Genomic DNA, 16379 nt, shown 5'->3' with positions numbered 1-16379 from the left:
ATTACTACATAAGGTGCTACAGTAGTGGACTAACAGCAGTTTGTAGGGCAGATGCAGAGCGCAAACTTGCGTCAATGAAAATGCTGTCCTAGACTTGGTAACATTAGTAATTTAATATGTTTAGTAACTGATAGTTGACTGTGTATAAGAGAGGGGTCTCTATAGTACAAACTGACTCGGCGTTTAAACCGCAAAATTGCGTCAATGTCAGCACAGTTTGCATTGTGGTAACTTATAGCCAGTTCTGATGGGTTATTCACTAGCAGTTTCTGCAGTTATGAAATCACTATTCTGTGGTGCTAAATTGTATGGCACCGTCAGTTTTGAATATTCAGTACAGGCACATTCATAGCGGCACACTAGTTGTCCTAGCAGACGGGGGATGGTGTCCTTGGCAATGGTGACAATTTGTAGCATTTTTCAGGACACTAGGGCAGAGCTGACTGCTTACAGTAAATGGATTAACAAAGCTTCCTTTATTATGGTAATGTGAGGCTCTTGGCTTGCTTTGGGGGAAGGGACCTGATGCACTGTGTATGACTCTCGGCCCACTGGGCAGCCGTGCCAGAAATCCCATCGCAACCCTCCTACTGGGCATGCACCCGCCAGAGATGGAAATGCAACAGCATAGAGTAGAAATACTGTACCGACTGCAGTAATACAGCCAACTGCGAATGCTCAGTGATAGCATAGCGCTACATGGCGTATGGCTTGGCGCCACAGATCCCATTGTACCCCCCTCCATTTCTAATCCATCGCAGATGGCTGACAGCCACCATAGCGCCAACCGTGTAATACAGAGAGCTCTCTCTCATACAGATCCCACTACTACCGTACTTAGTGTGCAAGGTTGGAGCAGCATCACCAATGTCATCAGTTTGCGATGCAACGCTATTTTGCGCAGCAAATGCACAGTCAGCTTTGAACACAGAGCGCTCTCTCACAGACGGAAACCACTCTCAGACACAGTCCAAGGGACGTAGCCATAGTGCACAAGGCTGAGACCGCATATGCGTTGTCACATGTTTGCGTTTTGTGGTTTTTGGGCGCACAGTATGTGATGCAGAGCCCTGTCTCACATTCTAGACAGTAGATTCACTAGCAGTTTCTGCAGTTATGAAATCACTATTCTGTGGTGCTAAATTGTACGGCACCATCAGTTTGCAGATGCAGAGCCCTGTTAGCCACCATAGCCACAGTATGAAATCACTAATCAGTGAAATACAGAGCCCTCTCTGGGCACTACAGATCCCACTGTAAACCCTCCACTGGGCATGCGCATGAAATCCGATTGACGAAAGCGCAGACATTGACGAAAAAAATATAAAATGGAGGAGACAGACTCTTCCAGTTTTGTACTGTGGCAGCTCTAGTGGCGATCAAAATGTTTCCTAAAATATATTTGTCAGGGTTAGACAGCTCTTGGGGATACATGTAAAAAAGGGCTGTGGTAGGTGTCCCCTGTATCTGAACATTGAGAGCTTGTGTGCTAACACAAAAACTTAATGAAAAAGGTTTTGTATAAATGGACAATTCCAAAATATATGAAAGATATTCCCTGCTCCGAACAGTTTCGCCAACAAAATTTTGACTAGGAAGGCCATATTTTGTGTAGCTTTTCAGGTGTAAAATACAATCTATGTAGTAGCTTGAATTGCATCTCTAAATGGTTAGAACAACTGGAGAATCTATGAGCTGTTAGATACATTTTTTCCCATTGTTGGAGAGTGAGTACAAGTTCTAAATCCTTTTCCCACCTTAATTGTGCCAAGGATTTGGTAAGGGTCTTGTCTTCTATATATAGGGAGTACCAAAATTTTATAGCACCTCTAGCATTACCTTATGAAGATATTCGAGGGGTGTAACCTTGTAATTCGGAGCACATCAGAAACCTAGTGACTAATACGTAAATAGGTAAAAAGTTCACTTGACAGTAGATTATATTGCATCTGTAAATATGAAAAGGGACACATAGAATTATTACATAAAACTTTGGCTAATGTGTTTATACCTCTAGAGCACCATGATGAAATACGCAAATCTGGAATTAAACGGTAGAGGGCTAAAAGAGAGAGATTGCGGGTAGGTAGAATTATACAGCGAGAGACTCCTATAGTAGCATCCCATGCTTTAAGGGAATCTAATATTGCCCTAGGGGAGCCTGTCGAATATGGACAATATTGTCTAGGTGTCCAAATCATTTATTTTAATGGAAACTGAGGAAACAAAGCTCTCTTCAAATTGACCCAAGGTTTCGTGTTGGCAGGAAGCGCCCAGTCACTAATATAGGTTACTAATCATGTATGATGATAGGCTAAGAGATCTGGGACATCTAGGCCGCCACAATGTCTGTGGTGCGTTAATCGGCTATATGCGATTCATGGAGTTTTAACTTTCCAAATATACTGTAGGATAAGTTTATGTATATGCGCTATAAAGTGCTGTGGTACTAAATAAGGAATTGTGCGGAACAGATACATTAGCTTGAGTAGAACCATCATCTTGAACGCTGCAAATCTACCCAGCCAGCAGACTTCAAAACTCATCCAACTCTTTAAGAGATCAGCAACATGTATTATCATGGGAGATAAATTAATCTTGGCAAAATTGGAGATATCATTTGGAGTATGGAAACTATGGTATACAAGCAAATCTTTCTTCCATTGATATTTATATATTGTGACGTTCAGTCGGGTTGGTGGTCCCTCTCCTGGGTAGAAGGACTCCTTTCTTACACACACAGCAGCCGAAGGCAGCACACCAGTCTGGATGCGAGTACAAGCTGGTCGGCGCCAGTCTTTATTGTACAATGTCAGAAATTACATAAAGAAAACATAAACATAAATCCTAGCCCTGTCTGGGCTCTAACTTCACAAGTGATTTCCCTCACTACAAGGACCTGGCAGGGCCTAATACCCTCTCCAGCAACAAAAGCACAGCATAGTCCTCACAGCTAAGTTTCCCAGTGTCTCTGAGCAGATTCCCTGTCTGCTCACCCAGGTGAGACAGTCAGCCCTAAACAAACTAAGCATGTGTTGGCCATCTTCAGCTGGAAGCCCTAATGAGCCTGTTACCAGGCTGAAAGACCCAAAACCTGGAGTGGCCATAGGTGGAGCCCTTCCTCTCACCCACAACTCCCAGGACCCAAACCGGCTTTTCAAAAAGCCGAGACTCAAGCCTGCTACACTGCAGACTTTCTCCTGGTGATTTAAAACACATAGGAGAGGAATCTGGGACAAATGTCCCTGCCACAGACCACTTTACCAGTGATCCTATCACATATCCCCCCCTTTGTTTCGTCCTGTGGGGCGGAACAACTGAAGCCCCCAAACAATGAACGCGTGACAACGCGTCTGCCTTGGCCAGCTGGCCTCCTGGCCTATGTGGCTTCACTATACCTCTACCAACAGTGCAACCCAGACACTGCTTGCACCCTGGGCAAATGAGACTGCCAAACAGGAATATGAATGACTACAACACCTAAACAAGCAGCAGCATACCGTCTATGGGATCTTAGAACTCTAAAATCCTCTGGAAGGTCGCTGGTGCCCCACGTAACCCAAAGGGCAACGTCATATTGGTACAACCCTTCTGGCATCAGAAAAGCTGTCTTTTCTTTGGCATCCTCAGCCAACGGTACTTGCCAATACTCTTTGGATAAGTCTAACGTGGTAAACTACCTGGCTGTTCCTAGCCTTTCAATTAGCTCATCCACCATTGGCATTGGGTAGGCATCGAATTTTGACACACTGTTCAACTTTTGATCCATTACACCCAGTTCCAACATTTTTTAATCTCTCTAGACACTGATTCCCTTTGGGCTTCCGTTAACCTACAGAGCTTTAGGTTAATCTTATCCCCTGGGTCAGTGATTATATCATGTTCAACCAGGGCTGTCTTAACAGCAGTGTGGGCCCTGGGCACAGCAATGCTTTGGGGCCCCTACCCACCCACACACAGTATACACATAACATACACAGTATACACATAGCACACACACAGTATACACATAACATACACAGTATACACATAACATACACAGTATACACATAACACACACACAGTATACACATAACATACATACACAGTATACACATAACTAGGGGTGAGCGGGTTCGGATTTCTGAAATCCGAGCCCCCCCGATCCGAGGCAGATCCGAGTCAGGCTCGATTTTTCCCGCCTGACTCGGATCTGAAATCGAGGCAAAACGTCATCATCCCGCCCTCTGGGTCTCGCAGGTTTTGGATCCTATATAAGGTACCCGCGTCGGCGCCTTTTTCTCACTCGGCTGTGGACAGTGAAAAGGGAGGGTGGGAGTTAGGGCAGGCTGGACTATGTAGTGCAGTGTTGTGCTGTGCTGCTGTTGTCCATAAGGGCTGTGTCCAGTCCTCCAAAGTCCATAGGGGCTGGCTGTGTTGTGCTGTGCTGCTGTTGTCCATAGGGTCTGTGTCCACTCCTCCAAAGTCCATAGGGGCTGGCTGTTTTGTGCTGTGCTGCTGTTGTCCATAGGGGCTGTGTCCACTCCTACAAAGTCCATAGCGGCTGGCTGGACTGTGTTGTGCAGTCAGTTGTCCATAGGGGCTGTGTCCACTCCAAAGTCCTGTGCAGAGTCCCAGTCCTAAAGGGGTGCTGTAGTGTTGTCCAGGGGGTGCTCTGTCCATCAGGGGTGCTCCCCCCAAGTGCAAAAAAAAATAAAATATTTTCTGTGTTTGTGAATTGTGTGCGCAGTAGCCGCACGTGCATCAACAAAGTAGTGTCAAGCATGCGCCTGTGTCATAAGTAAAGAGCCGGCTGGCTTGACCGTTAAAGGCTGCTGTGACCACCAAAGTACACTCCAAACAAAATAAAAAATGTTTTTCTGTGTTTGTGAATTATGTGCGCAGTAGCCGCACATGCATCTACAAAGTAGTGCCAAGCGTGCGCCTGTGTCATAAGTAAAGGGCCGGCTGGCTTGACCATTAAAGGGTGCTGTAACCCTCATAGTACACTCCAAACAAAATAAAAAAATATTTTCTGTGTTTGTGAATTGTGTGCGCAGTAGCCGCACGTGCATCAACGAAGGAGCAGCGCCAAGCGTGCGCCTGTGTCCCATAAGTAAAAAGCCGGCTGGCTTGTCCGTTAAAGGGTGCTGTAACCCCCAAAGGGCACTCCAAACAAAATAAAAAAATATTTTCTGTGTTTGTGAATTGTGTGCGCAGTAGCCGCACGTGCATCAACAAAGTAGTGCCAAGCGTGCGCCTGTGTCATAAGTAAAGGGCCGGCTGGCTTGACCGTTAAAGGGTGCTGTAACCCCCAAAGTACACTCCAAACAAAATAAAAAAATATTTTCTGTGTTTGTGAATTGTGTGCACAGTAGCCGCACGTGCATCAACAAAGTAGTGCCAAGCGTGCGGCTGTGTCATAAGTAAAGGACCGGCTGGCTTGACCATTAAAGGGTGCTGTAACCCCCAAAGTACACTCCAAACAAAATAAAAAAATATTTTCTGTGTTTGTGAATTGTGTGCGCAGTAGCCGCACGTGCATCAACAAAGTAATACCAAGCGTGCACCTGTGTCCCATAAATAAAGGGCCGGCTGGATTGACGGCTAAAGCGTGCTGTAACCCCCAAAGTACACTCCAAACAAAATTAATTTTTTTTTCTATGTTTGTGAATTGTGTGCACTGTGGCTGCACGTGCATCAACGAAGGAGCAGCGCCAAGCGTGCGCCTGTGTCCCATAAGTAAAAGGCCGGCTGGCTTGTCTGTTAAAGAGTGCTGTAACCCCCAAAGGGCACTCCAAACAAAATAAAAAATATATTTTTTTGTGTTTGTGAATTGTGTGCGCAGTAGTCGCATGTGCATCAACAAAGTAGTGCCAAGCGTGTGCCTTTGTCCCATAAATAAAGGGCCAGCTGGATTGACCGCTAAAGGGTGCTGTAACTCCCAAAGGGCACTCCAAACAAAATAAAAAATTTCTTTCTGTGTTTGTGAATTGTGTGCACTGTGGCTGCACGTGCTTCAATGAAGGAGCAGCGCCAAGCGTGTGCCTGTGTCCCATAAGTAAAAGACCGGCTGGCTTGTCTGTTAAGGGGTGCTGTAACCCCCAAAGGGCACTCCAGACAAAATAAAAAAATATATTTTTGTGTTTGTGAATTGTGTGCGCAGTAGCCGCACGTGCATCAACAAAATAGTGCCAAGCGTGCGCCTGTGTCCCATAAATAAAGGGCCGGCTGGATTGACCACTAAAGGGTGCTGTAACCCCCAGAGGGCACTCCAAACAAAATAAAAATAAAAATTCTGTTTGTGAATTGTGTGCACTGTGGCTGCACGTGCATCAACAAAGGAGCAACGCCAAGCGTGTGCCTGTGTCCCATAAGTAAAGGGACAGCTGGCTCATTTCTTAAAGGGTGGTGTAACCCACAAAGTGCACTAGTCTCCAACAAAAATAAAAAATTATTTTCTGTGTTTGTGTGCGCCTTAGCCGCACTTATATATCAATATAACATAAATGGAGGACCAAACTTTCTCCGATAAAAATAAAATAGGGAAAGATCAAGAACCACTTCCTCCTAGTGCTGAAGCTGCTGCCACTAGTCATGACATAGATGATAACATGCCATCAACGTCGTCTGCCAAGGCCGATGCCCAATATCATAGTAGAGGGCACATACAATCCCAAATGACAAAGTTCAGGAAAATGACCTTGAAAAAAACATTTAAATCATCTGAAGAGAAACGTAAACTTGCCAATATGCCATTTACGACACGGAGTGGCAAGGATTGGCTAAGGTCTTTCCCTATGTTCATGACTAGTGGTTCAGCTTCACATGACGATGGAAGCCCTCCTCCCACTAAAAAAATCAAACGAGTTAAGCTGGCAAAAGCACAGCCAAGAACTGTGTGTTCTAAGAAGATATCACAAATCCCCAAGGAGAGTCCAAGTGTGGTGGTGGTTGCGATGCCTGACTTTCCCAGCACTGGACGGGAAGAAGTGGCTCTTTCCACCATTTGCACGCCCCCTGCAAGTGCTGAAAGGAGCACCGACAGTCCACTTGCTGATATGCAAATTGAAGATGTCACTGTTGAAGTACAACAGGATGAGGATACTGGTGTAGCTTGCGCTGAGGAGGAAGTTGGCGAGGAGGATTCTGATGGTGATGTGGTTTATTTAAATTAGGCTCCGGGGGAGACAGTTTTGTCCGTGGGATGAAAAAGCCCATCACGGTCATGCCTGGGCAGAAGACCAAACATTCCACCTCTTTGGTCTGGCAATATTTCTATCCAAATCTGGACAACAACTGTCTTGCCATATGTACCATATGTAAAGGTGAAATAAGTAGGGGTAGGGACGTTAACCACCTAGGAACATCCTCCCTTATACGGCACCTGCAGCGCGTTCATAAAAAGTTACTGTCAAGTTCAGAAACTTTGGCTAAGACCGTAAGCAGTCCAGGGACACCTAAATCTCGTCCTGTTGTATCCAAGCACCTGCAAACCACACCATCAACTCCCTCCTCGTCAATTTCCTCCTTAGTCAGGATCGGAAGTAGTCCTGCAGGCCATGTCACTGGCATGACTGACTCTCCTATCCGGGATTCTTCCGGAGGATCCTGCATTGCTACGCCTCCTGCTGCCGCTGCTGCTGTTGCTGCTGCTGGGAGTCGTTCATCATCCCAGAGAGGAAGTAGGAACACCACTACTTTTACTAAACAACTGACCCTCCAACAGTCCTTAGCGAGGAGGATGAAGTACGACAGCAGTCATCCTGAAGCAAAACGTATAACTGAGGCCTTGACTGCTATGTTGGTGTTAGACGTGTGTCCGGTATCCGCCATTAGTGCAGTGGGATTTAGACAATTGATGGAGGTAGTGTGTCCCCGGTTCCAAATCCCATCTAGATTCCACTTCACTAGGCAGGCGATACTAAGACTACAGAAATTTCAGAAAAAGTGTCCTGAAAAATGCCGTTGTACCCAATGTCCACTTAACCACGGACATGTGGACAAGTGGAACAGGGCAGACTAAGGACTATATGACTGTGACAGCCCACTGGGTAGATGTATCACCTTACGCAGCAACAGCAGCAGCGTCACCAGTAGCAGCATCTCAGAAACGCCAGCTCGTTCCAAGGCAGGCTACGCTGTGTATCACCGGTTTCAGTAAGAGGCACACCGCCGACAACCCCTTAGAGAAACTGAGGGAAATCATCGGCCAGTGGCTTACCCCACTTAACTCTCCTGGGGATTTGTGATATCTGACAATGCCACCAATATTGTGCGGGTATTACATCTGGGCAAATTCCAGCACGTCCCATGTTTTGCTCACACAATAAACTTGGTGGTGCAGAATTTTCTGAAAAGCGACAGGGGCATGCAGGAGACGCTTTGGGTGGCCCGAAAAATTTATGGCCACTTTCACCATTAAGCAACTGCGTGCCGAAGACTGGAGCACCAGCAAACACTCTTGAACCTGCCCCGCCATCACCTGAAGCAAGAGGTTGTGACGCGGTGGAACTCAACCCTCTATATGCTTCAGAGGATGGAGGAGCAGCAAAAGGCCATACAAGCCTATACATCCACCTATGACATAGGCAAAGGAGGGGGTATGCACCTGACTCAAGCGCAGTGGAGAATGAATTCCGTGTTGTGCAAGGTTCTCCAGCCCTTCGAACTTGCCACACGTGAAGTCAGTTCAGACACTGCCAGCTTGAGTCACTTCATTCCCCTCATCAGGCTTTTGCAGAAGCAGCTGGAGAAAGTGAAGGAGGAGCTAAGACGGAGCGATTCCGCTCGGCATGTGGGACTTGTGGATGAAGCCCATCATTCGCTTTGCCAGGATTCCAGGGTGGTCAATCTGTTGAAATCAAACCACTACATTTTGGCCACCGTGTTCGATCCTAGGTTTAAAGCCTATGTGGTGTCTCTCTTTCCGGCCGACACAAGCCTGCAGAGGTGCAAAGACCTGCTGGTGAACACTGAAGCGGAACGTGACACATCAACAGCTCCTTCTTCATTTTCTCCTGCAACTGGGGCTGCCAGGAAAAAACTTAGCTATCCTAAGCAACCCGCTGGCGGTGATGCAGGGCAGGCAGGAACAAGTTTGGACATCTGGTCCGGACTGAAGGACCTGGCAACAATTTCTGACATGTCTACTGTCATTACATATGATACTGTCACCATTGACAGAATGGTGGAGGATTACATCGGTTACAGCATCCAAGTAGGCATGTCAGACAGTCCATACCTGTACTGGCAGGAAAAAGAGGCAATTTGGAGGCCCCTGTACAAACTGGCTCTATTTTACCTGAGTTGCCCCCCCCTCCAGTGTGTACTCCGAAAGAGGAACCTTGTCAGCGAAAGGCGTAGGAGGTTGCTTCCACAAAATGTGGAGAAGATGATGTTCATCAAAATGAATTATCAACTCTTCCAGGGAGACCAGCCTCCAGAACGTACAGAGGGACCTGTGGTGATGGATTCCAGTGGGGACGAGTTAATACTCTGTGAGGATGAGGATGTACACAACACTGAAGAGGGTGAGGAATCGGTGGATGAGGAGGATGAGGACGACATCTTGCCTCCGTAGAGCCAGTTTGTGCAGGGACAGATTAATTGCCAGCTTGTTTTGTGGGGGCCCAAACAAACCAATCATTTCAGCCACAGTCGTGTGGCAGACCCTGGTGCTGAAATGATTGCTTTGTTAAAGTGTGCATGTCCTGTTTATACAACATAAGGGTGGGTGGGAGGGCCCAAGGACAATTCCATCTTGCACCTCTTTTTTTTCTTTGTTTTTCAAACTGCCATCCTGTCTGCCACTGCAGTGTCACTCCTAGATGGGTCACGTGTTTGTGCCACCCACTCGTGTCATCCAGCTACCTCGGTGCAACCTTTTGGACATAAAACACTATTGTGAGGTGTTCAGAATAGACTGGAAATTAGTGGAAATTAAGGTTATTGAGGTTAATAATTGCATAGGAGCAGAAAAACCAACACATTCTGTGATTTTAGCTGTTTTTATGCTTTTTTTAAAAAAAATACAGATCCAAAACACGGAAGGGTGGTTTTGGCAAAACCAATCCAGATCCAAAACACGAAGAAAGATCCAGATCCAAAACACAAAACACGAAAAGGGGCCAGTGCACACCCCTACACATAAAAAATACACAGTATACAGACAACATACACACAGGGCCGCCATCAGGGGGGACTGCCGGTACTCTAGTACCGTGCCCGGAGAGAGAGGGGGCCCGGCTGACAACTGCAAGATATGCATCGGGTGGCAGGCAGGGAGAAAGGTCATCTGTGGCGCTGATCTAGGACTGGAGCCAGCCACGGCAGCCAATCAGGAGCAGCCAATCAGGAACGGCCGCTCCTGATTGGCTGCCGTTCCGTGAGCCAATCAGGAGCAGCAGCTCCTGATCAGCCAATCAGGAGCGGCGGATGCCGTTTCGCGAGCTGTGATTGGCTCGCAGCCGGCTCCATAGATCAAATGCTACAGCGCCGCTTATACTCGTGGCCGGCTCCAGTGACAGCCCATAGTTGAATGCCACAGCAATTATGCTCTTTCATTCTCTCTGCCTGCCTCCTGGTGCACTCCTTGCAGCTGCCAGCCGTGCCCCCTCTCTCTCAGGAGAAAAGAATGAAGAAAGCAGGTATGCTGAGTGCTGACCCTGCCATGTGTCCTCCCCTCTCTTGTCCAGCTAGTTTTCCCTGCACTGTACCCCCGGTACAGCCAGCCTTTCCTGCAGCCCCCCCCCAGTACAGCCAGCCTTTCCTACACCCCCCCTCTGTTCAGTCTGCCTTGCCCTGCCCCTCCCCCAGTCCAGCCATCTTGCTAAGTCCCATCAGCCTGCCTTCCCTCAGTCCAGCCAGCCTTCCCTATGCCCCCCCAGTCCAGCCAGCCTGCCTTGCCCCTCCCCCAGTCCAGCAAGTCTTCCCTGTGCCCCCCTCCTAGCCTAGCCAGCCTGTGTTACCTGCTCCAGTCCAGCCAGCCTTCCCTGCAACCACCCCCCATGTCCAGCCAACCTTCCTGTCTTCTCTGCCCCTCCCCTACTGTCCTTTGCCCCCTTAGTCCAACCAGCCTTCCCTGCCCTTTGCCACCCCAGTCCACCCATCACAGCCTAGTGCCCCCCTTGTCCAGTCTTCCCTGTCCCGTCCCACCTCCTGACCCCTCCACCATGCGTAGCCTTCCCTGGTTTACCCACCATTTGAGGCAACACCCCTGTTATAACTCCACTCACATTATCCACAGCTCCGCTCAACTCTGACCTATACCCGGGGGGGAGGGGGGGGCCTGCCTATTTTGTTGGTACCGGGCCCCAGAATTTCTGATGGCAGCCCTGCATACACACACAGTATACACATAACATACACAGTATACACATAACATACACAGTATACACATAACACACACACAGTATACACAACATACACGCACAGTATACACATAACACGCACAGTATACACATAACATACACACACAGTATACACATAACATACACACACAGTATGCACATAACATACAAACACACTATACACATAACATACACACAGTATACACATAACACACACAGTATACACATAACATACACACACACACAGTATACACATAACATACACAGTATACACATAACATACACACACAGTATACACATAACACACACAGTATACACATAACATACACAGTATACACATAACATACACAGTATACACATAACATACACACACAGTATACACATAACACACACACAGTATACACATAACATACACAGTATACACATAACATACACACACACAGTATACACATAACACACACACAGTATACACATAACACACAGTATACACATAACACACACCCCTCCCTCTCCCCGCCGACCCCCGGAACAAGTCCCTTCTGCATAATTAGTGAGGAGATTCGGCGTCCTGTTGATTGCGCGCTGCTCCGGCTCCTCCGCTCTTCTTCATGGGCACTGGGTCATACACAGCGTGACATCGTCATGTCACCTGCGCTGCACAGGCTGCACGTCATCTGCAGAAGGCCCATTGATTTGAGGAAGCGGGCAGAGGAGGTGGAGTGCGGGTTGGGAGGGTGCAGCTGTCATAGCCAACTTGGTAAGCGCTCCCGGAAGGTCCGGCGGGGGGATTGTGGGTCTGGCCGATCGGAACACAGTGATATTAAAAAAAAAAACATTTAACAACTGGCCGCGGCTGCAGGGGGGCTGGCGGGCCCTTTGAAGCTTCGGGCCCTTGGGCAGCTGCCCAAAAAGCCCAATGGAAGAGACGGCACTGCGTTCAACGACTGTGGACTTGCCTGGCACGTCTGAGAACAAAACACTATTTCTGCTAGGAAATTCCTTTACTTCCTGCTAATGTCACTTCAGGAATCAAAGGCCCTAAGTTTACTGGCTTTCTTCTCCTAAACTTAGTGACAGTTTCATAGGGACTGGACTGCTCCCCTGCCAAGATCTCTTTTCTGACCTCAAGACTAGTCAGTTGACCAACTGGTTTAGCAATCCTTCCCATCTCATTAATATCTGGTTAAAAATTCTCGCTAGAAACAGGGAACTTCTCGGACTCAGAAGAAACTTCCCCTGCCACTGCGTCAGCAACCCTCTCAAATGAGTTACTTCCCATCTCATTAAAAAAAATCACGCTAGAAACAGGGAACTTCTCGAACTCAGTAGAAGCTTCCCTTGCCACTGCGTCAGCAACCTTCTCAAATGGGTCAGGGTTATTATCGGCTTTCCCACAACTTCCAGAAGTGAGTAAAGTCTCTCCCCAACATTACATCATACTTCAAGTCAGGCACCAAATCCACAGAAACTATAGTGGAACCACACTGTGTTCCTATGTTCACTTCTGCAGTAACACAATGCAGAGTATCACCATGTATGCAGGTCATACCAACAGTTTTCCCCTTGCGCTTTAAGGGGTGCACTAACTCAGCTTTCATAAGTGTAACCAGGCTGCCAGAATCTAACAGAGCCACTACTTGTTTGCCCTCTACAATCACCTTACACACTTGCGTATCTGTCTCAGCCTGTTGGTTAGTAGTACAGACAGGCTGTGCAAAGAAAGACATTCTGTGACGGACATAAGCAGTATCACATTGCATAGGTTCAAAAGTGAGTGGACAATTAGCAGCAATATGGCACAATTCACTACATCAGAAACATTGTATCATATTATCATCAAGTCTCTTATGGGGTAAGAACCTTCCTGGCCTGCAGGCCTGTCTCCAGGTTCTACACCCTCAGTCTTAAATTCACTCCACCACCCAGCACCCTTCTCCCCTGGAACAGTCTTACCAGTGTCTGTGGGAGTTTGCCGGTGCGCCATCGGGGCTCAGTGGGACACACTCAACAGTTCCTCAGCCGCCATATACCACTCCACCAGCTCGACCAACTGGTCCATGGACTTAGGGTTTGCACGGCTCAACCACTTGTGCAGAGACGCAGGTAGCGATCGCAGATACCGGTCCATCACGACTCTTTCCATGACCTGCGGTCCCGTCTGCGTCTCGGGCTGTAGCCATTTTGTGGTCAGATGGACGAGGTCATGCATCTGTGAACGTTGTGTCTTGTCCACAGGGAACTCCCAGTGGTGGACCCGTTGGGCACGAACAAAGGTGGTGACTCCCAAGCGAGTCAGGATCTTCTGTTAAGCCCTGGTAGCTTCTTTCTGAGCTGCCATAGCCTGAAGCAGGGATTTTACAACGTCCTCCGTGCTGTCCTTAGGTGTAGGTCTGTAGCAAAACCTGGCTTCTCTCAGCATCTGCCGACAACACCTCTATAGACCTCAAAGGACACAATTTTTTACGGATTACGGTTATTTGTGGGTTGGGGAGTATTAGCATAATTATGTAGATTCTATATTTTTCCATAATATTTTGCAAATGCGCCTGCAATGGACAAGGGATTAAGCAGTCTCTGTCCATCTGGAGTATTTATAGCTTTTATTCTATTTCTTGTTTGGCGTAAACGTAATTTACACACTAGAAATTTGCCCGATTTGTTTCCTAAGGTATAAAATTTCCGTTGTAGCTTAGACAAAGCGCCTTTCATACGTTCCATGAACAATTTTTGGAGTTTGTTTCTAATAGATACTAACTCTCTCTTAAGGAAACGAGATGGACGAACATGATTTAGAGATTCTACCTGTGCCAGGCGGGTTTCCAGATCAGTCTGTTGTTGTAGGTATTTTTTACGTAGTCTAGAACCTGTCTGGATAGCCACTCCCCTCAAGACTGCCTTTACAGCACACCAATACATAGTTATTGACGTGTCATCTGCGGAGTTAGTGGCCTTATATGTTGAGAAATCATCTAGTAGAGGAGTGGTTGCTTCAGAAGAGTGTAACAGATACTCGGGAAATATCCATTGTCTAGGGGGATGCTTTAAGGCCTCGCAATCCCACGACCAGGTCACGGCCGAATAATCAGACCAAACTGCAGGGACAATTTTGGACTGTCTCGTATGTTGTAAAGTCCACTTATCTAAAAGAATTAGATCTATCAGAGAATAGGCATTATGTACATGTGAAAAATACGTATAATATCTCACCCTTGGGGAATGAATTCTCCACACATCATATAAATCAAACTCCTTCAATATATTACGCAGCATAGAGAATGTGTCTGGGCCCGATCTGGAGGTGGCCACTGTATTGGACTTGTCCACTTTAATATCTGGTACTAAATTGAAGTCACCCATGATTACTAAACTACCTTTTTGAAGGGCCTCTAACATCTTTTTTAGAAAGGAATTTGTCTCGTATTAGGGGCATAGAGAGAAACCAAGGTCATTTCTCTATCATCCAGTTTCCCAACTAATGTCAAGTATCTGCCATCTCTGTCCCCTATCTTACAGGATAGTTCAAATTGTAACAAGCAATGAAATAATATAGCTACCCCATTACGCTTAAAGGGACCACTAGCATAATAGGATACTGAGTATCTGGCATCTCTGATTACCAGTGAAGACAAATGCATCTCCTGTAGAGCCACCACCATCGCCTTTTCTCTATGAAAAGTAGCCAGTGCTAAGCGTCTCTTATTGGGGGACTTGAGCCCATGTGTATTTAGTGAATAAAATTTAACCATTTCGATTTAGAGATATCCACAATGTTACAGAAAACATATATAACAGTATATCTAGATTCCTAGAAATTGACAAACAGGAAAAAAAACACACAAAAAACAAAAACCCAAAAAAAACATACATTAAGAGGGAATGAACTTAATTAGCCCAAAAATCGGAATGTTTGTCGCAAGAAAAAAATTACGGAAAAACAAAAAGCATCATGGTAAGGTGGCCAAGCATGAAAGCCACCCACCCATACAGCAGCTTAAACACTATCATTAAATAAAGTCTTTAACAGAGCTGGGGTGTGAGAAGAATATCAGTTATACAGGTCTTATGGATCTCAACTTATATAACCTTATTATAATCATTACATCTTAAGGTAGAAATAATTATCTAGTTTCAGAAAAAATATATATTTCTTGAAACGGAGAATTTTCCCGACTAACTAGTGAACTATGACGCTAGGAGCCTCATATAACCTTTTAAAAGAGTACATGTACAACCGTAATCAAAAAGGATAACATATAAACAATGGTTATAATATAGGAATCACTGGAACATTTCTTTTAGACCATATAAAATATAACTACATTATGAAACATTAAACTTACATAGTTCAATATGTTAGAAGAAATTAAACAGACCTAAAAAGGTACTAATCTCAACAGGGAAACTGTATCAGTACTTAAAAAAAATATATATTACACTTAATCTCACGTGCATAAGATCAGTCTGGTACAGCGTTTTTTGAAGATCGAGATGTGCCTGTGGTTATAGGTATGTCCCAATCTGCCAGTAGTTTAACACCAGCATCCACTGAAGAAATAACATACGAAGAGGATTCATAATGAACTAGCAGCTTAACCGGTAATCCCCAACGGTAGGGAATCTCATAGTCCCGAAGTGCTGCTATGATAGCATGAAACGAACGTCTCTTAGCCAATGTGTGGGCCGATAGATCCGGAAATATCTGTAGACCTCCTAAGATGTCTGATCCCTCTGCTTGTCTGGCAGCTTTCATGATAAGTTCTTTAATATGGAAGAAGTGGATTCTCATCAGTGTGTCTCTAGGGAAATTGTTGGTACTCACTCTTGGTCTAGGCAAACGGTGAACTCGGTCTATAAGTAAATCTTGTACAGTAGCCGAAGGTAGGAGTTTTTGAAATAATTTGGACACATATTCCTGTAGCTCTGCACGCGCGACTGAATCAGGGATGCTGCATATTTTTATGTTCTTCCGTCTCGATCTGTCCTCTAGATCAGCCATTTTATCTCGAATGTTTAACACTTCAGTTTGCAGCTCAGCATAAGCAGTAAGCA

The 16379-nt window shown here is 46.1% G+C and overlaps 1 protein-coding gene across 1 annotated transcript in view; it reads left to right on the top strand.

Annotated features, from left to right (window-relative positions):
- LOC148478871 (uncharacterized) overlaps positions 1-16379 on the top strand; it is a 212200-nt gene that overhangs the window by 168375 nt on the left and 27446 nt on the right. The window contains exons 7-8 of the mRNA XM_088455269.1: positions 9031-9053; positions 13117-13182. Of these exons, the coding sequence (XP_088311395.1) occupies positions 9031-9053; positions 13117-13182 (89 nt within the window). The remainder of the gene's footprint in view (positions 1-9030; positions 9054-13116; positions 13183-16379) is intronic.

The sequence above is a fragment of the Taudactylus pleione genome, unplaced genomic scaffold (genome assembly GCF_031769625.1).
Source record: "Taudactylus pleione unplaced genomic scaffold, aTauple2 ptg000648l, whole genome shotgun sequence".
Lineage (NCBI taxonomy): Eukaryota > Metazoa > Chordata > Amphibia > Anura > Myobatrachidae > Taudactylus > Taudactylus pleione.
This window is presented reverse-complemented; position numbering and strand designations above follow the sequence as displayed.